The 22,212-nt window shown below is 41.8% G+C and overlaps 1 protein-coding gene across 6 annotated transcripts in view; it reads right to left on the minus strand.

The window, feature by feature from the left end:
- Positions 1 to 22,212, minus strand: part of LOC133548231 (A-kinase anchor protein 13) — a 411,300-nt gene that overhangs the window by 23,482 nt on the left and 365,606 nt on the right. For all 6 annotated transcript variants that reach the window (XM_061893549.1, XM_061893546.1, XM_061893547.1 and 3 more), the window contains 4 exons: positions 19,735 to 19,916; positions 8,331 to 8,413; positions 8,087 to 8,257; positions 1,330 to 1,476 (listed from right to left, as the gene is read on the minus strand). In XM_061893549.1, the coding sequence (XP_061749533.1) occupies positions 1,330 to 1,476; positions 8,087 to 8,257; positions 8,331 to 8,413; positions 19,735 to 19,916 (583 nt within the window). The remainder of the gene's footprint in view (positions 1 to 1,329; positions 1,477 to 8,086; positions 8,258 to 8,330; positions 8,414 to 19,734; positions 19,917 to 22,212) is intronic.

Below are 22,212 nucleotides of genomic sequence, written 5' to 3' on the forward strand. Positions count from 1 at the left end.
TAAAAGAGTGCGGGTACTTTCCTGGCCCGCCTGCAGTCCAGACCTGTCTCCCATGGAAAATGTGTGGCGCATTATGAAGCGTAAAATACGACAGCAGAGACCTTGGACTGTGGAAAGACTGAAGCTCTACATAAAACAAGAATGGGAAAGAATTCCACTTTTAAAGCTTCAGGGACGGCGTGGCGCAGTGGGAGAGTGGCCGTGCGCAACCCGAGGGTCACTGGTTCAAATCCCACCTAGAACCAACCTCGTCACGTCCGTTGTGTCCTGAGCAAGACACTTCACCCTTGCTCCTGATGGGTGCTGGTTGGCGCCTTGCATGGCAGCTCCCTCCATCAGTGCGTGAATGTGTGTGTGAATGTGGAAGTAGTGTCAAAGCGCTTTGAGTACCTTGAAGGTAGAAAAGCGCTATACAAGTACAACCCATTTATCATTTATTCAACAATTAGTTTCCTCAGTTCCCAAACGTTTATTGGGTGTTGTTAAAAGAAAAGGTGATGTAACACAGTGGTGAACATGCCCTTTCCCAACTACTTTGGCACCTGTTGCAGCCAGGAAATTCTAAGTGAATTATTATTTGCAAAAAATAAAAGTTTATGAGTTTGAACATCAAATATCTTGTCTTTGTAGCATATTTAACTGAATATGGGTTGAAAAGGATTTGCAAATCATTGTATTCTGTTTATATTTACATCTAACACTATTTCCCAACTCATTTTAGACCAGTTGATCTGCCGTTTCTTTTCTTTTTCTCCTATGTCCCACTCTCCCTTGTGGAGGGGGTCCGGTCCGATCCGGTGGCCATGTACTGCTTGCCTGTGTATCGGCTGGGGACATCCCTTCGCTTCTGATCCAGCTCCGCTTGGGATGGTTTCCTGCTGGCTCCGCTGTGAACGGGACTCTCGCTGCTGTGTTGGATCTGCTTTGGACTGGACTCTCACGACTGTGTTGGATCCATTATGGATTGAACTTTCACAGTATCATGTTAGACCCGCTCGACATCCATTGCTTTCCTCCTCTCCAAGGTTCTCATAGTCATCATTGTCACCGACGTCCCACTGGGTGTGAGTTTTTCCTTGCCCTTATGTGGGCCTACCGAGGATGTCGTAGTGGTTTGTGCAGCCCTTTGAGACACCAGTGATTTAGGGCTATATAAGTAAACATTGATTGATTGATTGATATGAAAACGGGGTTTGTACTTATGATGGCAGCCGTTTGACCCCCCGATTAATAGTCCAGGGTGGGGTAGGTTCCAGCTCGGTGTGGCTACCCGAGAGTGTGGTGATGTGAACAGAAAGTAGGACAGAAGTGTGGTTTCCCAACACTCACTCTTGCCGCCGTGCATGAGGTGACTGTCGAAGCCGCCGAAGGTCTCAGCCCGACGGGGTAAACACACCGGGCCCGCCGCGCCGCCATCTTGGACGCTGGCCATGGCCCCGCCCAGGCTGCCGTTTACCAGGCCCTGCAGCGTCTCCACTGTCACACACACACACACACACACACACACACACACACACACACACACACACACACACACACACACGGAGGAAGGAGCACAAATCGATGCGCGGTCAGTAAGCAAATTATCTCGCTAACCGAGTTACAGTCCAGCTCTCGGATCCAGCCTGCAGCCGGATGCGGTTGCCTAGCAACAACCTGTTTGCTTCTCAGTCAGCGATGTTTGCACGACTTCACCTCTACAAGTGTGTGTGTGTGTGTGTGTGTACTGCTGCAGATAGAATTAAGGCTACGTTCGCCTCAGGGTGTGCAAGTGGAAAATACATTTTTTTAAAGCACATATTTGTAAGTTTTCATACATCCGTGTGTGAGTTGAGCAGCAGGCCGATGTCGGCGAGTAAAAGTAGAAAGTGCGAAACGAGAGTCGGCGCCATCTTGGCGTGATGGATGCCTTCTCGATCTGATGATGTCGTGCCGCGTTGATCTCGAACAGCGGCTTTAAAACGTCGCTCCTCGTCAGTGCGATTAACAACGTCGGTTCTGTGCTGCAATAAACGTGTGTGTCAATGACCGCGAGGTCCAGAGGATGGCATTAGCTACTTTTGGAGTATAATGAGAGGTCAGCGCCCAATAGATTTATAGTGGGGCAAAAAAAGTATTTAGTCAGCCAGCGATTGTGCAAGTTCTCCCACTTCAAATGATGACAGAGGTCTGTAATTTTCATCATAGGTACACTTCAACTGTGGGAGACAGAATGTGGAAAAAAAATCTAGAAATTCTCATTGTAGGAATTTTAAAGAATTTATTTGTAAATTATGGTGGAAAATAAGTATTTGGTCAACCATTCAAAGCTCTCACTGATGGAAGGAGGTTTTGGCTCCAAATCTCAGGATACATGGCCCCATTCATTCTTTCCTTAACACGGATCAATCGTCCTGTCCCCTTAGCAGAAAAACAGCCCCAAAGCATGATGTTTCCACCCCCATGCTTCACAGTAGGTATGGTGTTCTTGGAATGCAACTCAGTATTCTTCTTCCTCCAAACACAAATAGTTGAGTTTATACCAAAAAGTTCTATTTTGGTTTCATCTGACCACATGACATTCTCCCAATCCTCTGCTGTATCATCCATGTATCCATTTTGGTATAAACTCAACTGGTCGTGTTTGGAGGAAGAAGAATGTGTTTTTTGGATTGCAACATTGGTTTTGTTTTGGCAATGTTCAACAATATACTTGTAGTTAAATGACCACATGGTCCGGAGGATGGCATTAGTTGCTTTTGGAGTATAATAAGCGGTCAGGATCCTATAGATTTATCTGGCTCTGCATGCGCTTTAAAATGTTGGTATGAGAGTCAAGTGTGTTACATTTATATTGTAGTTAACAAATGCACACACGTCAGTGATATTAATGCAGGCTGAGCAGTTACAACATTGGTTGAGTCTCATTTGTTTTCTGGATCCCAACATTGGTTCTGTTCTGCAATATGCTTGTAGGTAAATGACCACATGGTCCACAGATTTGCAGTAGCTAGTTTTGGAGTATAATGAAGGGTCAGCGTCCAATAGATTTATTTAGCTCTGTATGCACTTTAAAATGTTGGTGTGAAAGTCAAGTGTGTTACGTTAATACTGTCGTTAACAATGGACTCATCAGTGATATTAATGCAGGCTGAGCAGTTACAACATTGGTTAAGTCTTTAGTGGATTGCAACATTGGTTTTGTTTTAGCAATGTTTAGCAATATACTTGTAGGTAAATGACTCATGGTCCAGAAGATGGCAGTAGCTTATTTTGAGGTATAAGTGGCCAGCATCCATTAGATTTATCTCGCTCTGAATGCGCTTTAAAATATTGGTGTGAAAGTCAAGTGTGTTACATTTTTTATTGTTGTGAACAATGCACACTCATCCATCATATTAATGCAGGCGAAGCAATTACAACATTGGTTGAGTCTCAAGTGTTTTACGGATCGCAACATTGGTTCTGTTCTGCAATATACTTGTAGGTAAATGACTTATAGATTTATCAGAGCTAGATTTATCTAGCTCTGTATACGCTTTCAAATGTTGGTATGAGAGTCAAGTGTGTTACATATGTATTGTAGTTAATAATGCACACGCGTCAGTGATATTAATGCAAGCAGAGCAGTTACAACATTGGTTAAGTCTTTAGTGGATTGCAACATTGGTTTTGTTTTAGCAATGTTTAGCAATATACTTGTAGGTAAATGACTCATGGTCCAGAAGATGGCAGTAGCTTATTTTGAGGTATAAGTGGCCAGCATCCATTAGATTTATCTCGCTCTGAATGCGCTTTAAAATATTGGTGTGAAAGTCAAGTGTGTTACATTTTTTATTGTTGTGAACAATGCACACTCATCCGTCATATTAATGCAGGCGAAGCAATTACAACATTGGTTGAGTCTCAAGTGTTTCACGGATCGCAACATTGGTTCTGTTCTGCAATATACTTGTAGGTAAATGACTTATAGATTTATCAGAGATAGATTTATCTAGCTCTGTATACGCTTTCAAATGTTGGTATGAGAGTCAAGTGTGTTACATATGTATTGTAGTTAATAATGCACACGCGTCAGTGATATTAATGCAAGCAGAGCAGTTACAACATTGGTTGTGTCTCAATTGTTTTCTGGGTCGCAATATTGGTTCTGTTCTACAATATTATTGTAGGTAAATGACCACATGTTTCACAAGATGGCAGGAGCTGCTTTTGGAATATAAATAAGTGGTCAGCACCCAGGAGCTTTATCTAGCTCTGTATGCACTTTAAAGTCCTACTGAAAGCCACTACTAGCGACCACGCAGTCTGATAGTTTATATATCAATGATGAAATATTAACATTGCAACACATGCCAATACGGCCTTTTTAGTTTACTAAATTGCAATTTTAAGTTTTGCGCGGAAGTATCATGCTAAAACGTCTCGGTATGATGAAGCGTGAGCGTGACGTCACGCATTGTAGGGGACATTTTGTTCCAGCACTGTTCACAGCTATAAGTTGTCTATTTTCATCGCATAATTCCACAGTATTCTGGATATCTGTGTTGCTGAATCTTTTGCAATTTGTTCTATTAATAATGGAGACGTCAAAGAAGAATGCTGTTGGTGGAAAGCGGTGTATTGCAGCTGCCTTTAGCAACACAAACACAGCCGGTGTTTCATTGTTTACATTCCCGAAAGATGACGGTGAAGCTTTACAATGGAACAGAGCGGTCAAGCGAACACGGTTGGATTGGACCACAAATACAAAGTACAGTGTATTATGCAGCGATCATTTCGAAAGATCGTGTTCCGAAGAGGGTCCATTGCGAAGGGCAGAGATGGGCATCGCCACCACCCATCGACTGGTGCTGAAGAAAAGTGCGGGTTGTACAGGTACGACCATGTAATCTCACTAAAACACTAGTAACACAATAAGCAGATAAGGGATTTTCCAGAATTATCCTCGTAAACTTGTCTAATACCATCTGAATCGCTCCCACTGTATAGTCTTTTTTCTCTTTTCTAGTCCTTCACTCTCACTTTCCTCATCCACAAATCTTTCACCCTCGCTCTAATTAACGGGGAAATCGTCGCTTTCTCGGTCCGGATCGCTCTCGCTGCTGGTGGCCATGATTGTAAACAATGTTCAGAAGTGAGGAGCTCCACAACCCGTGACGTCACGCGCACATCGTCTGCCACTTCGGGTACAGGCAAGGCTTTTTTATTAGCGACCAAAAGTTGCGAACTTTATCGTGGATGTTCTCTACTAAATCCTTTCAGCGAAAATATGTCAATATCGCGAAATGATGAAGTATGACACATAGAATGGACCTGCTATCCCCGTTTAAATAAGAAAATCTCATTTCAGTAGGTTTTTAACATGTTACCTGTGTACTGTTGTTAACAATGGATGGATCAGTGCTATCAATGCATGCCAGGCAGTGATATTGGTTGTGTTTTTAAGATACTGGACGAGCACAGCAAATGACTCACGTATCGAAACTGTTTAATAGAGCAGCAACTATCATATTTTTCTCCTCCAATGAAGTCAAAATAACACTGGCTGTTTTTTTTTTTTTTAAATGGTTTTCCAGAGTGTGATTTGCTGAAATGATTTGCTGAAATGAAGCAGAAAATGTGAAAATCACCTGGGAGAGCAAACAAGCACACAATGAAGGCATCATGAGCAGACCTTCACATGTGGAAATTGATATTGAGCAACATTAGTGGAAAACAAGCACCTCGGGTCCATTTGAAAGCCGATACAGTAGAGCCTCCAGACAGCAACGTTTTAACATCTTTTGTTTCATAAAAACTTCCAGATAAAAAGATATTGTATGAAAATTATTTCCGTATTTTCCAGATCATTGGGCGCACTGCTGATGAATGGTCTATTTTTTAAATCTTTTTTCATATATAATGCACACCAGATCATAGGGCGCATGAAAGGAGTCATATTATTACTTTTTTTTTTATGTAAAACACTTCCTTTGGGTCTACATAACATGTAATGGTTGTTCTTTGGTCAAAATGTACTTTTACTTGAGTCATATTGCCATCATATTGCAGTCTACATGTATCTCTTATGTTTGACTGCCATCTACTGGTCACACTCATGTAGCAAATAAAATTGCTTCGAGGTCAGTAAGCAAAACCAAAATTATTCCGTACATTAGGCGCACCGAGTTATAAGGCGCACTGCCGATGAAAGGTCTATTTTCGATCTGTTTTCATATATAAGGCGCACCAGATCATAAAACGCATGAAAGGAGTCAAATTATTATTATTTTTTTCTAAATGGAAAACACTTCCTTGTGGTCTACATAACATGTAATTGTGGTCCTTTGGTCAAAATCTACTTTTACTTGAGTCATATTGCCAGCATATTGCAGTCTACACATATATATTATGTTTGACTGCCATCTACTGGTTACACTCATCAATACACCATGTACTGAATAAAATAGCTTTAAGGTCGGTAAGCAAAACCAGAATTATTCCGTACATTAGGCGCACCGGATTACAAGGCGCACTGCCGATGAATGGTCTATTTTGGCTCTTTTTCATATATAAGGCGCACCAGATCATAAGGCGCATGAAAGGAGTCATAATATTATTATTTTTTTTAAATGTAAAACACCTCCTTGTGGTCTACATAACATGTAATTGTGGATCTTTGGTCAAAATGTACTTTTACTTGAGTCATATTGCAGTCTACACGTATCTCTTATGTTTGACTGCCATCTACTGGTCACACTCATCATTACACCATGTACCAAATAAAATGGCTTCGAGGTCGGTAAGCAAAACCAGAATTATTCCGTACATCAGGCGCACCGGATTATAAGGCGCACTGCCGATAAATGGTCTATTTTCGATCTTTTTTCATACCAAATCATAAGGCGCATGAAAGGAGTCGTACTATTAATAAAAAAAAAAAAAAGAAAGTAAAACACTTCCTTGTGGTTTACATAAAATGTATTGGTGCTTCTTTTGTCAAAATGTACTTTTACTTGAGTCTTATTGCCATCATATTGCAGTTTACATGTATGTCTTATGTTTGACTGCCATCTACTGGTCACAATCATGTACCAAATAAAATTTCTTCGAGGTCGGTAAGCAAAACCAGTATTATTCCGTACATTAGGTGCACCGAGTTATAAGGCGCACTGCCGATGAACTGTCTTATTTTCGATCTGTTTTCATATATAAGGCGCACCAGATCATAAAACGCATGAAAGGAGTCAAATTATTATTATTTTTTTTATAAATGTAAAACACTTCCTTGTGGTCTACATAACATGTAATTGTGGTCCTTTGGTCAAAATGTACTTTTACTTGAGTCATATTGCCATCATATTGCAGCCTACATGTATCTCTTATGTTTGACTGCCATCTACTGGTCGCACTCATCATTACACCATGTACCAAATAAAATTGCTTCGAGGTCAGTAAGCAAAACCAGCATTATTCCGTACATTAGGCGCACCGGATTATAAGGCGCACTGCCGATAAATGGTCTATTTCCGATCTTTTTTCATACCAAATCATAAGGCGCATGAAAGGAGTCATATTATTAATTAAAAAAAAAAAGTAAAACACTTCCTTGTGGTTTACATAACATGTATTGGTGTTTTTTTTTGTCAAAATGTACTTTTACTTGAGTCTTATTGCCACCATATTGCAGTCTACATGTATCTCTTATGTTTGACTGCCATCTACTGGTCACACTCATGTACCAAATAAAATTGCTTCGAGGTCAGTAAGCAAAACAAAAATTATTCCGTACATTAGGCGCACTGTCGAGTTTTGAGGGGAAAAAAGGGGATTTTAAATGCGCCCTATAGTCTGGAAAATATGGTCATTATTGGTAAAATAACAAATAATTATATCATGATACAGTTTTTAGCCCGGCCCTAAAAGCCATTGGAGTCTGGTTAAGAGAGTTGTGTGTTGAAAGTTCTTGGAAAAACAAAGTAAACAGTCTAAAGGACAATGGAGTGTGAGAACAATTTGCATTTAGAAAGAGGCGCAGCAGGCCTAGGAAGTAATAAGAGGAACATCTCGCTGCATTTATTCACCTTAGAAATCCCACAAGGATCGAGAGCAATTTGAAGCTTACCTTCCTGCAGGGCGTCCTTCATGATGCACGCCCCCCTGGGGGGCTCGGGGCCGCCGGGCGCCCTGAAGAAAGGCTCCTCGGACGTGCCGGAGCCCACGCACATGCCCCTGAAGAGCCGCGCCTTCTCCTCCAGCAGACCCAGGATCTCGGCGTCCTTCTGCCTCAGCAGGTCTGCAAACACACGCAGGGAACACGCGCTCGATACTTGTGCTGCTCTTTACCTGCTGACCAGCGCGGGGCTCACCTCGCATCTCCTTCTTCTTGTTCTCCAGTTGTCTGCGGTCGTCTTCCGTCTCGCTGGGGATCCCCTCGTCCTCGTCCCTCTCCCTGCAACACGCACACAATGCATTCCTTTTATTTTATTTTGCACCGTCTGACAACACGATTCAAGGAGAAAACGGCAGGAAAAATGGGGGGAAAATATTGTAACAATTCTAATAATGATAGGATTTGTTAAAAGCATTCACAAACAAATGGTTTTCTACACTAAAAATCCATCTGTGGAGAGGCGGAGCAGGACACGCTGTAGCCCGGCCCAAGATGGCGGCAAGGAGGCGGGGAATGCGAGCGAGCGGCTAGGCGGGGCGTGCCGCCGCAAGCGAGATCAGGTGACCCAATTAATGTATCTCCTCACGATGTATAAAAGGGGAGAAGGAGGAGAGAACGAGGCAGAAGGAGTGGGAGAGCCTGCAGCAGCGGATGAAGGGCGGAAGCAAGAGAGAGAGCAAGACGGCGGCCGGGAAGACGCGGCCGACTGAAGAGCGACACGGAGGAGTGAGCAATGGGAGCAAAGACGGCGCAAAATACTTTCTTTATATGGAAAAATAAACAAGAGTCAAACCCGTAACAAGCATGTCCTTCCTTGGTGGTGCATGGAACCCACACGACGACAAGAGTCTGTCGCACCATGAATTTATTGAACTTCTTCTTTTCTCTAGATTTTGGCGCGCTCTTCTGTCCTTCAAACTGTTCAGCCTATCCGGGAATCGCAGGCTTTCCTTTGAAAATTTCCAAAAATTCCCAGATTTCCAGGTTTTCCGGGACATTTTTCCCATTCAAAATGAATTGACCATTTTTCACACTTCCACTATTTCCACATTTGTCAACCAATTCAAACCATTTCACCTTCAACACATTCCACCACCCTGGACATTCAAACTTCCATTTTTCAGAGTTCCAAAAAATTCCAGGATTTTCCAGAATTCGTGGTTTTCCAAAGCCCTATTTCCACCCTTTTGTTTCTGGCGACTCCTTCTTCCACACTTTTCAACACATTCCAACCGTTCCACCGTGAAAACAATGCTCATATTCAGGGGGAAAAAAAAAAGAGTTGGTTAAGGAACTAGAAAAATTCCCGGTTTTCTCGAAATTCCAAGAATTGCTCAATTAAAACTGTTCTGCCCATTCGGGAATCCCGGGCTTTCCCCTTGACAAATTCCAAAAATTCCCAGATTTGCAGGTTTTCCGGGACATTTTTCCCATTCAAAATGAATTGGCCATTTTTCAAAGTTCCAATATTTCCACGTTTTTCAACCGATTCAAACCATTCCACCATCTTGGATATTCAAACTACCATTTTTCCAAGTTCAAAAAAATTCCAGGATTTTTCCAGAATTCCTGGGTTTCCGAAGTCCTATTTCCACCCTTTTTTCTGGCGACTAAAAAATTCCTGGTTTTCTCGAAATTCCAGGAATTGCTCAATTAAAACTGTTCTGCCCATTGGGGAAGCGCAGGCCTTTCCTTGAAAAATTCCTTAAATTCCCAGATTTTCCGGGAAACTTTTCCCATTCAAAATGAATTGGCCATTTTTCAAACTTCCACAATTTCCACATTTTTCAACCCATTCAAACCATTCAACCTTCAACACCTTCAACTCATCCTGGAAATTCTTAATATCTTTTTTTCCACATTCAACACATTTCCAGGAATTCCCGTTTTTTGGTAACCTATTTCCACCCTTGAGTTCGACTACTCCTTTCACATTTTTCAACCTTTTCCAAGCATTCCACTGTGGAAACAATGCTCATATTCAGGAAAAAATAACAAGTTGGTTAAGGAACTAGAAAAATTCCCGGTTTTCTCGAAATTCCAGGAATTGCTCAATTAAAACTGTTCTGCCCATTCGAGAATCGCGGGCCTTCCCTTGAAAAATGCCTCAAATTCCCAGATTTTCTGGGAAACTTTTCCCATTAAAAACGAATTGACCATTTTTCAAACTTCCACATTTTTCAACCCATTCAAACCATCCCAACTTCAACTCATCCTGGAAATTTTTGATATCAGTTTTCCACATTCAACACATTTCCAGGAATTCACGTTTTTTGGTAACCTATTTCCACCCTTGAGTTCAACTACCCCTTTCACATTTTTCAACCCTTTCCAAGCATTCCACTGTGGAAACAATGCTCATATTCAGGAAAAAATAACAAGTTGGTTAAGGAACTAGAAAAATTCCCGGTTTTCTTGAAATTCCAGGAATTGCTCAATTAAAACTGTTCTGCCCATTCGAGAATCGCAGGCCTTGCCTTGAAAAATTCCTCAAATTCCCAGATTTTCTGGGAAACTTTTCCCATTCAAAATGAATTGACCATTTTTCAAACTTCCACCATTTCCACATTTTTCAACCCATTCCACCTTCAACTCATCCTGGAAATTCTTAATATCATTTTTCCACATTCAACACATTTCCAGGAATTCCCGTTTTTTGGTAACCTATTTCCACCCTTGAGTTCGACTACTCCTTTCACATTTTTCAACCCTTTCCAAGCATTCCACTGTGGAAACAATGCTCATATTCAGGAAAAAGTAACAAGTTGGTTAAGGAACTAGAAAAATTCCCGGTTTTCTTGAAATTCCAAGAATTGCTCAATTAAAACTGTTCTGCCCATTGGGGAATCGCGGGCCTTCCCTTGAAAAATTCCTCAAATTCCCAGATTTTCCGGGAAACTTTTCCCATTCAAAATGAATTGACCATTTTTCAAACTTCCACCATTTCCACATTTTTCAACCCATTCAAACATTCCACCTTCAACACATTCCACCACCCTGGATATTCAAACTACCATTTTTCCAAGTTTAAAACAATTCCAGGATTTTTCCAGAATTCCTGGTTTTCCAAAGGCCTATTTCCACCCTTTTTTCTGGCGAATACTCCTTCCACATTTTTCAACGCATTTCAACCGTTCTACAACACAACATTCTTCTCTATCAGGACAAAAAAAACTAAGTTGTTTTTTGAACTGGCAAAATTCCCAGTTTTCCCAAAACTCCATAATACTATTTCTCATTTCAACATGTTACTACTTCAAACATTTCTCAACCGATTTGAAAAATTTCAACACCAACCACTTCAACTCATTCAGACATTTTTAGTTTAATCTGAGAGTCCAGTCCATAGTGGATCTAACATAATAGTGAGAGTCCAGTCCATAGTGGATCTAACATAATAGTGTGAGAGTCCAGTCCATAGTGGATCTAACATAATAGTGAGAGTCCAGTCCATAGTGGATCTAACATAATAGTGAGAGTCCAGTCCATAGTGGATCTAACATAATAGTGAGAGTCCAGTCCATAGTGGATCTAACATAATAGTGTGAGTCCAGTCCATAGTGGATCTAACATAATAGTGAGAGTCCAGTCCATAGTGGATCTAACATAATAGTGAGAGTCCAGTCCATAGTGGATCTAACATAGTAGTGAGAGTCCAGTCCATAGTAAATCTAACATAATACCGAATCCAGTCCATAGTAAATCTAACATAATACCGAATCCAGTCCATAGTGGATTTAACATAATAGCGAGAGTCCAGTCCATAGTGGATCTAACATAATAGTGAGAGTCCAGTCCATAGTGGATCTAACATAATAGTGTGAGAGTCCAGTCCATAGTGGATCTAACATAATAGTGAGTCCAGTCCATAGTGGATCTAACATAATAGTGAGAGTCCAGTCCATAGTGGATCTAACATAATAGTGAGAGTCCAGTCCATAGTGGATCTAACATAATAGTGTGAGAGTCCAGTCCATAGTAAATCTAACATAATACCGAATCCAGTCCATAGTAAATCTAACATAATACCGAATCCAGTCTATAGTGGATTTAACATAATAGCGAGAGTCCAGTCCATAGTGGATCTAACATAATGGCGAGAGTCAAGTCCTTAGTGGATCCAACATAACAGCGAGAGTCCAGTCCATAGTGGATCTAACATAATAGCGAGAGTCCAGTCCATAGTCGACCAACATAATAGTGAGAGTCCAGTCCATAGTGGATCTAACATAATAGTGTGAGAGTCCAGTCCATAGTGGATCTAACATAATAGTGAGAGTCCAGTCCATAGTGGATCTAACATAATAGTGTGAGAGTCCAGTCAATAGTGGATCTAACATAATAGTGAGAGTCCAGTCCATAGTGGATCTAACATAATTGTGTGAGAGTCCAGTCCATGGTGGATCTAACATAATAGTGTGAGAGTCCAGTCCATCGTGGATCTAACATAATAGTGAGAGTCCAGTCCATAGTGGATCTAACATAGTGAGAGTCCAGTCCATAGTGGATCTAACATAATAGTGAGAGTCCAGTCCATAGTGGATCTAACATAATAGTGAGAGTCCAGTCCATAGTGGATCTAACATAATAGCGAGAGTCCAGTCCATAGTGGATCCAACATAACAGCGAGAGTCCAGTCCATAGTGGATCCAACATAATAGTGAGAGTCCAGTCCATAGTCGACCAACATAATAGTGAAAGTCCAGTCCATAGTGGATCTAACATAATAGTGAGAGTCCAGTCCATAGTGGATCTAACATAATAGTGTGAGAGTCCAGTCCATAGTGGATCTAACATAATAGTGAGAGTCCAGTCCATAGTGGGGCCAGCAGGAGACCATCCCAAGCGGACACAGGTCAGCAGCACACAAATGTCCCCAACAGATCCACAGACAAGTGGTCCACTTCAAGTCCCGACTCATCTTTAATTTAGTCAACATGTATCACATTCACACGAGTGTCTCACTCCTTTAATAAGCCGAGAGTGACAGCTGACAGTAAAACCACTTGGACAGACTTCCCACAATGCACTGCAGGGATTTTAAAGTCACTCTGCGCCGGCGTTAAATGTTTTAATTACATTAATATCGATGATGGACTAATCTGCATTTTTATACGTGATATTTCAGAACAATCAGCACAAAATCATGAAGACATTTTTTTTTTTTTTTTGCAGTTTCACTTGCAAATGATTTATTATTTAAAAAAAGAATCATCATTTGTACTGAGGATTTAACTGCTCATATATTGCCAGCCTGAAAAAGTGCTGCGGACAATTATGTCGCCGCTAAGTGATTCCCTGGGAGAAGTTCAGCTGGACCCAAAACAAATGTTGTCATGTAAATAAAAAGCTGCTTGCATTGCAGATGTTGCAGAAAATTAAATTAAAATATTTTTTTGGGCCTCATTTAAAGCTGCCTGGATTCATTTTTTTCTAATTTGACACACAGTTCCAATCACCGGGCTGGAACTAACACTTGGAGGCATGACTGGGTTCTTTTTTTTGTGCTTTTATTTTGAAGGTCAGTGTAATGATGTTGTGTTTGCTAATTAATTTTGTTAATTATGATGAGGTGTCGACTTGTCCAGGGTGTACCCCGCCTTCCGCCTGATTGTAGCTGAGATAGGCGCCAGCACCCCCCGTGACCCCAAAAGGGAATAAGCGGTAGAAAACGGATGGATGGATATTTTTTTATATAGCGCTTTTCTCTAGTGACTCAAAGCACTTTACATAGTGAAACCCAATATCTAAGTTACATTTAAAGCAGTGTGGGTGGCACTGGGAGCAGGTGGGTCAAGTGTCTTGCCCAAGGACACGACGGCAGTGACTAGGATGGCAAGGTGGGAATCGAACCTGCAACCCCCAAGTTTCTGGCACGACCACTCTACCAACCGAGCTATACCGCTTTGTTATGTTATTTTTGGTGGGGTTGAAATGACATTTATGTGTGAATGTGATGTGGTTTTGGTACAGTGGCCGTGCCAGCAACTTGAGGGTTCCAGGTTCAATTCCCACTGCCGCCGTGTCCTTGGGCAAGACACTTTACCCACCTGCAGCCAGTGCCACCCACACTGCTTTAAATGTAACACAGTGTGGAGAGGCGGGGCAGGGCATGCTGGAGCCCGGCCCAAGATGGCGGCGAGGAGGTGGAGAATGCGGCCGAACGGAGTGCAGGTGCGTGGATCGCGCACCCGGACACAATTAACATTTCTCCTCACGCTGTATAAAAGGGGAGAAGGAGGAGAGAACAAGGCAGGAGGAGGAGGAGAGCCCACAGCAGCGACCGAGGAGCAAAAGCAAAAAAGAACAGACGATGACGACGACGGCTGAAAAGCAACCGAGGAGCGAGCAGTGGAGAAGGAGCTGAAAAGTGACCCGACCGCAGACAAGTTTGTTATTGAAAAATAAACAAGAGTCAAACCTGCTCGAAAGCAATGCCCTTCCTTGATGGTCCGTGGAACCCGCACGACGACGGCAAGAGTCGTTCACACACAGATATTGGGTTTCACTATGTAAATGTGTAAATGTTGTGAATGTGATGTGGTTTTGGTACAGTGGCCGTGCCAGCAACTTGAGGGTTCCAGGTTCAATTCCCACTGCCGCCGTGTCCTTGGGCAAGACACTTTACCCACCTGCAGCCAGTGCCACCCACACTGCTTTAAATGTAACACAGTGTGGAGAGGCGGGGCAGGGCACGCTGGAGCCCGGCCCAAGATTGCGGCGAGGAGGCGGAGAACGCGGCCGAGCGGAGAGGCGGGGCGTGCCGGGAGCGCTGCCGCAGTCAAGTGCAGGTGCGTGGATCGCGCACCCGGACACAATTAACATTTCTCCTCACGCTGTATAAAAGGGGAGAAGGAGGAGAGAACAAGGCAGGAGGAGGAGGAGAGCCCACAGCAGCGACTGAGGAGCAAAAGCAACAAAGAACAGACGATGACGACGACGGCTGAAAAGCAACTGAGGAGCGAGCAGTGGAAAAGGAGCTGAAAAGGGGCCCTGACCGCAGACAAGCTTGTTATTGAAAAATAAACAAGAGTCAAACCTGCTCGAAAGCAATGCCCTTCCTTGATGGTCCGTGGAACCCGCACGACAACGGCAAGAGTCGTTCACACACAGATATTGGGTTTCACTATGTAAAAGCGCTTTGAGTCACTAGAGAAAAGCGCTACAGAAATGTCATTCACTTCACTTCACTAGTAGCAACATTTATGTGTGAGTGCATCTGCTTTGTATGCTAAACACACTTTGTTCTTTTTATTTTTCAGCATTTTATTTTCAGCCTGCTGTTGTAGGGATGGGGATTCGAATCCCGCCGGTCTTACTGGGAACCCATTCACATGAAATCCAGCGACGCCATGTTTTGGTACACAAATTTCGCATGACGTCACGCCCAGTTTGCCGAACTTCGGCGTGTGGCGATCACTCCAGCAGCACCGAGAGCAAACTCAGCCAAACTACCCCTGGGTAATGTTGCAATTTTGAATGCCAACGACACAATCATTTACTCCAAAAAACGCTCCAACGTAGGTAAAACAAGGCTCCGCCTTTTCAGATATGAGCTAGCTTGATGCTAATATGCACATTTCAATCAAAAAGCTAGTGTGTAACAAGTAAAATACTTACAGCATTAACACATTTTAGGGCGCAACAACAACAACAAAAAACACCATTACCTATAATGTTGCAATTTTCCATGCCGACTACATAATTTACTACAAAAAACGCTCCAACGTAGGTAAAACAAGGCTCCGCCTTTTCAGATATGAGCTAGCTTGATGCTAATATACACCTTTCAATCAAAAAGCTAGTGCGTAACATGTAAAATACTTATAGCATTAACACATTTTAGGGCGCAACAACAACAACAAAAAACACCATTACCTATAATGTTACAATTTTCCATGCCGACAACATAATTTACTCCAAAAAACGCTCCAAAGTAGGTAAAACAAGGCTACGCTCTTTCAGATGTGACCTAGCTTAATGCTATTATACATTGGTGTTGCTAACGACATGCTACAGATTAGCATTAGCGATTTTACATGGCGATTTCGACACCTGCAAATTTGTGAATGAAAACTACAACTGAGATGCACGTTACAATCAAAGAGCTAGAGCGTAACATGTAAAATACTTATAGCATTAACACATTTTAGGGCGCAACAACAACAACAAAAAACACCATTACCTATAATGTTGCAATTTTCCATGCCGACAACATAATTTACTCCAAAAAAACGCTCCAACGTAGGTAAAACAAGGCTACGCTCTTTCAGATGTGAGCTAGCTTAATGCTATTATACATTGGTGTTGCTAACGACATGCTACAGATTAGCATTAGCGATTTTACATGGCGATTTCGACACCTGCAAATTTGTGAATGAAAACTACAACTGAGATGCACGTTGCAATCAAAAAGCTAGTGCGTAACATGTAAAATACTTACAGCATTAACACATTTTAGGGTGCAACAACAACAACAAAAAACACCATTACCTATAATGTTGAAATTTTCCATGCCGAAAACATAATTTACTCCAAAAAACGCTCCAACGTAGGTAAAACAAGGCTCCGCCTTTTCGGATATGAGCTACCTTGATGCTAATATACACGTTTCAATCAAAAAGCTAGTGCGTAACAAGTAAAATACTTACAGCATTAACACATTTTAGGGCGCAACAACAACAACAAAACACACCATTACCTATAATGTTGCAATTTTCCATGCCGAAAACATAATTTACTCCAAAAAACGCTCCAACGTAGGTAAAATAAGGCTCTGCTTTTTCAGATATGAGCTAGCTTGATGCTAATATACATTGTCTTTGCTAATGACATGCTGCAAAATTAGCATTAGCGATTTTACATGGCAATTTTGACACTTGCAAATTTGTGAATGGAAACTACAACTAAGATGCACATTGCAATCAAACAGCTGGTGCGTAAAAAGTACAATACTTACAGTATTAACACCTTTTAGGGCGCAAAAAAAAAAAAAAAACCTGCCATAAATTATAAAGTTGCCATTTTCAATGCAAATTAAGAAATCACCTCAAACAACCAACATAAGTAAAGTCAGGCTCCACTTTTCCAAAAATCCGCTAACTTGATGCTAACATACATTGGCTTTGCTAATGACATGCTACAGATTAGCATTAGCGATTTTATACGGCGATTTCAACACCTGCAAATTTGTGAACGAAGACTACAACTAGGATGCACGTTACAATCAAACAGCTGGTAAGCAATAAGTACAATACTTACAGTTTTAACACGTCTTGGGGCGCAACAGCAACAACAAAAAACGCCATAAATTGCAATGCTGCAATTTTCAATGCAAACAAACAAATTAACTAAAAAAAACAACATAAGTAAAGTAAGGCTCCACTTTCCAAAAACGCGCTAGCTTGATGCTAATATACATTGTCTTTGCTAATGACATGCTGCAAAATTAGCATTAGCGATTTTACATGGCAATTTCGACACTCGCAAATTTGTGAATGAAAACTACAACTAAGATGCACATTGCAATCAAACAGCTGGTGCGTAAAAAGTACAATACTTACAGTATTAACACGTTTTAGGGCGCAACAACAACAAAAAACTGCCATAAATTATAAAGTTGCCATTTTCAATGCAAATTAAGAAATTACCGCAAACAACGAACATAAGTAAAGTCAGGCTACACTTTTCCAAAAATTCGCTAGCTTGATGCTAACATACATTGGCTTTGCTAATGACATGCTACAGATTAGCATTAGCAATTTTACATGGCGATTTCAACACCTGCAAATTTGTGAACGACAACTACAACTAGGGCGTCACGGTGGGAGAGGGGTTAGTGCGTCTGCCTCACAATACGAAGTTCCTGCAGTCCTGGGTTCAAATCCAGGCTCGGGATCTTTCTGTGTGGAGTTTATATGCGTGGGTTCCCTAAATGGTCCCTAGTGTGTGAATGTGAGTGTGAATGTTGTCTGTCTATCTGTGTTGGCCCTGCGATGAAGTGGCGACTTGTCCAGGGTGTACTCTGCCTTCCGCCCGATTGTAGCTGAGATAGGCGCCAGCGCCCCCAGTGATCCCAAAAGGGAATAAGCGGTAGGAAATGGATGGATGGAGATGCACACAAACAGCCGGTTAAAGGGGAACATTATCACAATTTCAAAAGGGTTAAAAACAATAAAAATCAGTTCCCAGTGGCTTGTTGTATTTTTTGAAGTTTTTTTTCAAAATTTTACCGGTCTCGGAATATCCCTAAATAAAGCTTTAAAGTGCCTTATTTTCGTCTCTCTGCCAAGACACTGGCCATTTCCCTGTGACGTCACACAGTGCTGCCAATGTAAACAAACAATGGGAATACCACAGCAAGATATAGCGACATTAGCTCGGATTCAAACTCGGATTTCAGCGACTTGAGCGATTCAACAGATTACGCATGTATTGAAACCGATGGATGGAATATGAAAGTATTGAAGAAGAAACTGAAGCTATTGAGCGAATAGCTATTGACGCTATTCATAGCCATAGCATGGCCGAATAGCTGCGTTAGCATCGCCGGTAAAATGTGCGGACCAAACGATCAGGACTTTCGCATCTTGTGACACTGGAGCAACTTAAATCCGTCGATTGGTAAGTGTTTGTTTCGCATTAAATGTGGGTGGAAAGAAATGTAATATAGTTTCAAATGCATCTGCAGGTTATCCATACATCTCTGTTCCATGTCTGCTTTAGCAACGCCGGTAAATAGCATGTTAGCATCGATTAGCGTAGCATGTTAGCATCGATTAGCTGGCAGTCAACATCAACAAAACTCACCTTTGTGATTTCGTTGACTATCGTTGCAAATGCATCTGCAGGTTATCCATACATCTCTGTGCCATGTCTGTCTTAGCGTCGAAGGTAAAATGTGGAGACACTCTGGCACATTCAATGGGGGTCTGGCGGCAGATTTCTTGCCACTTTGGCATCTTGGGGCCGGTGGTGCAACTTGAATCCCTCCCTGTTAGTGTTGTTACACCCTCCGACAACACACCCACGAGGCATGATGTCTCCAAGGTTCCAAAAAATAGTCAAAAAAACGTGAAATAACAGAGCTGAGACCCGGTGTTTGTAATGTGTTGAAAATGAAATTACCTCGGCGACGTCATCGCCTCCAGCGCGATAAACAGAACGGCGTTTAATTCGCCAAAATTCACCCATTTAGAGTTCGGAAATCGGTTGAAAAAAATATATGTTCTTTTTTCTGCACCATCAAGGTATATATTGACGCTTACATAGGTCTGCTGATAATGTTCCCCTTTAACACTTATAGTGTTAACACTTTTTAGGGCGCAACAAAAAAATGCCATAAACAAAACATCTTGGACTTACAACCCAAAAAAAACTATGAATATTCATTTACACACAAAAAAGTACTGTAAATTGGTATTGTTGAGTACCAGTATCGATCCCCAGGTACCGTATCGGTTCAAATGTGAACGCTGCCCCTCCCTACTGAGTGGTATTGAATCCTATGCTTGACTTGGTTATTATTTTTTTTTTTTTAGTATTTCGAAGTTGAGAGACGTGAGCGTGGATGGCCCCCAAAGGCAAGGAAGTCTACTCACATGGACTGCATGGCGTCCTGGATGAGTTGCATCCACGTGTTGCGCTCCTCCTTGGAGCTGGCCAGCACCTCCATCATCTCGGGCTTCTCGATGCCGGCCGTGATGAGGAAAAGGCCGCGCTCTTCGTTGGCGACCTCGCGCACGATCAGCTTCTGCAGCGAGAGGACGGTGGAGCGCTGGTCCTGTGGGGGGTGGTGATGAGACGGAACGAGGGCGAGGTGCAGGAGACGGCGGTGGGAGGAGGAAAGGAAGACAAATGAGAGACAAGGGGATGATGATGATGATGGGGAGGAGGAGGCAGGAAATAGGGCAGTTGATGGAGCAGCGAGTGGGAAAGGAAAAATGAAGGCCGGCATCAAACGTGAGCAGGAGGGAGCACCAGGGAAGTGAAGGATGGATGGAGAGAAGAAAAGAAAATCTTTAACATTATCAGCTGTACATAAAGTACATTAAAGTAAAAGTTGTCTATCATTCACAATCTTTATGGAAGACCAGAACACCTACTTTTAGTGCATTCTAAATAGTAAATAAACACTAGCAAGAGTCAGCTAAGAATAGAGCTAATGAGATCCCGCCTATTAAGAGCTCTAAAAAACCTCCTGTAGGGTTTTATATGCACACTATATAGTAACAGTCATAAATAAATGATAAATGGGTTGTACTTGTATAGCACTTTTCTACCTTCAAGGTACTCAAAGCACTACTTCCACATTCACCCATTCACACACACATTCACACACTGATGGAGGGAGCTGCCATGCAAGGCGCCAACCAGGAGCAAGGGTGAAGTGTCTTGCTCAGGACACGACGAGGTTGGTACTAGCTGGGATTTGAACCAGGGGCCCTCGGGTTGCGCACGGCCACTCTTCCACTGCGCCACGCCGTCCCTAACATGTCCTATTTACCTATTTTGCTCAAAATATAAGCGCACGTGCGCTCATTATTTCCATCAACAACATACTAATCATAGCAGACTTCGTGAATTGAATTATATTTATATAGCGCTTTTCTCTAGTGACTCAAAGCGCTTTACATAGTGAAACCCAATATCTAAGTTACATTTAAAGCAGTGTGGGTGGCACTGGGAGCAGGTGGGTAAAGTGTCTTGCCCAAGGACACAATGGCAGTGACTAGGATGGCAGAAGCGGGAATCGAACCTGCAACCCTCAAGTTGCCTGCACGGCCGCTCTACCAACCGAGCTATACCTTATCTTCATGAGAGACAACAAAGACTACTTTGGGACAAATGATGATCCACAACTTTATATTTTTGAGCCTGAATATAAGGAGGATGACGTACAAGTTTTCAAAGCTTTGGCTTCAGTGTGTTGGTCATGTACGATGTCTTTTTGTTATTTTAGTTTTGTGATGTGTAATGTCTATATGTTTAAATGTACGGCAGTGAAAATTTATTTCCCCAACGGGGACCAATACATTTAAATCTAAATCTAAACACTAAGCATTAAAGCTGTGACTGTTTGGGCACCACACAATTCTTGGGAGTAACGATTCAATTCAGAATCGATTCCCGATTCAAAACGATTCCCGATTCGAAATCTATACTACTTTAGTAACATCGCATTCCAGTACTATGATTAACTACATTCCTCTAGAATGTTAGCATTCCAGCATTTTCTACAATGAATTTTTAACATATTTTGGTACATGACGCATGTTACCTTTAGCATCTTAGCATGATAGCTTTTTTTTTTTTAGCTAATTTAACAGGTATACACCTCAGTATCATACATTTAGGTACGACGCAAATGCTAACTGTAAGCATACTGACGGAGATAGATATCTATATATATATCCATATTTTAAGAGTTATTTCTTTATATTCATAGTCATATTTTAAAACAGCTAGTGTTTTTCAATTTGTTCTCTTTCGATTGTCCGCTAGTAAACTGTGTGTGTGTTAACCTTAAAGCGTTAGGAATGTAAGGAGTAGCAAAACTCCTTCTTATCTCATCCTGTTCCCAGCTAAGGAGGACAATAGAAATGTGTATTCGTTCCGAAGGGTGGGGGCGAGAGAGACATATTGAAGAAGACAGCGCTTCCGTGAAAGGGGTTAGATCAACTTGGGCGATGCGATTTAAAGGTGTTGTAAATAGATTGGTCTCCCAAATAGATTGGTCTCCCAAAGCTTTGGAATAAAAGGTCAAAATAGCTACTCTCTCTGGGATTAATTTAAAACCAGCTTATGTGTCATCAAAAGAACCTGGAGGGTGACCAGTAGCTTAAATTCCCAAGGAGAAGAGGAAGATCTGGTCAAAACGCAACAATACCATGTTAGCATAGTACTTTCACAATCCATTTGCAATTAAAAACGTCTCAATTTTTTTCTAAGTCTGGCCCTTTTGCTTTGGCCTGACCTAAAGAGACAAAAGGCAGCAAAATATCTCACAATTAAATCTGTTTTTTTGTCGGTGAGTTGGCAGAATAGTACGATGTAACATTTTAAGGCTACGGTCCAAG

The sequence above is a fragment of the Nerophis ophidion genome, linkage group LG02 (assembly GCF_033978795.1).
Source record: "Nerophis ophidion isolate RoL-2023_Sa linkage group LG02, RoL_Noph_v1.0, whole genome shotgun sequence".
In the NCBI taxonomy this organism is placed as follows: domain Eukaryota; kingdom Metazoa; phylum Chordata; class Actinopteri; order Syngnathiformes; family Syngnathidae; genus Nerophis; species Nerophis ophidion.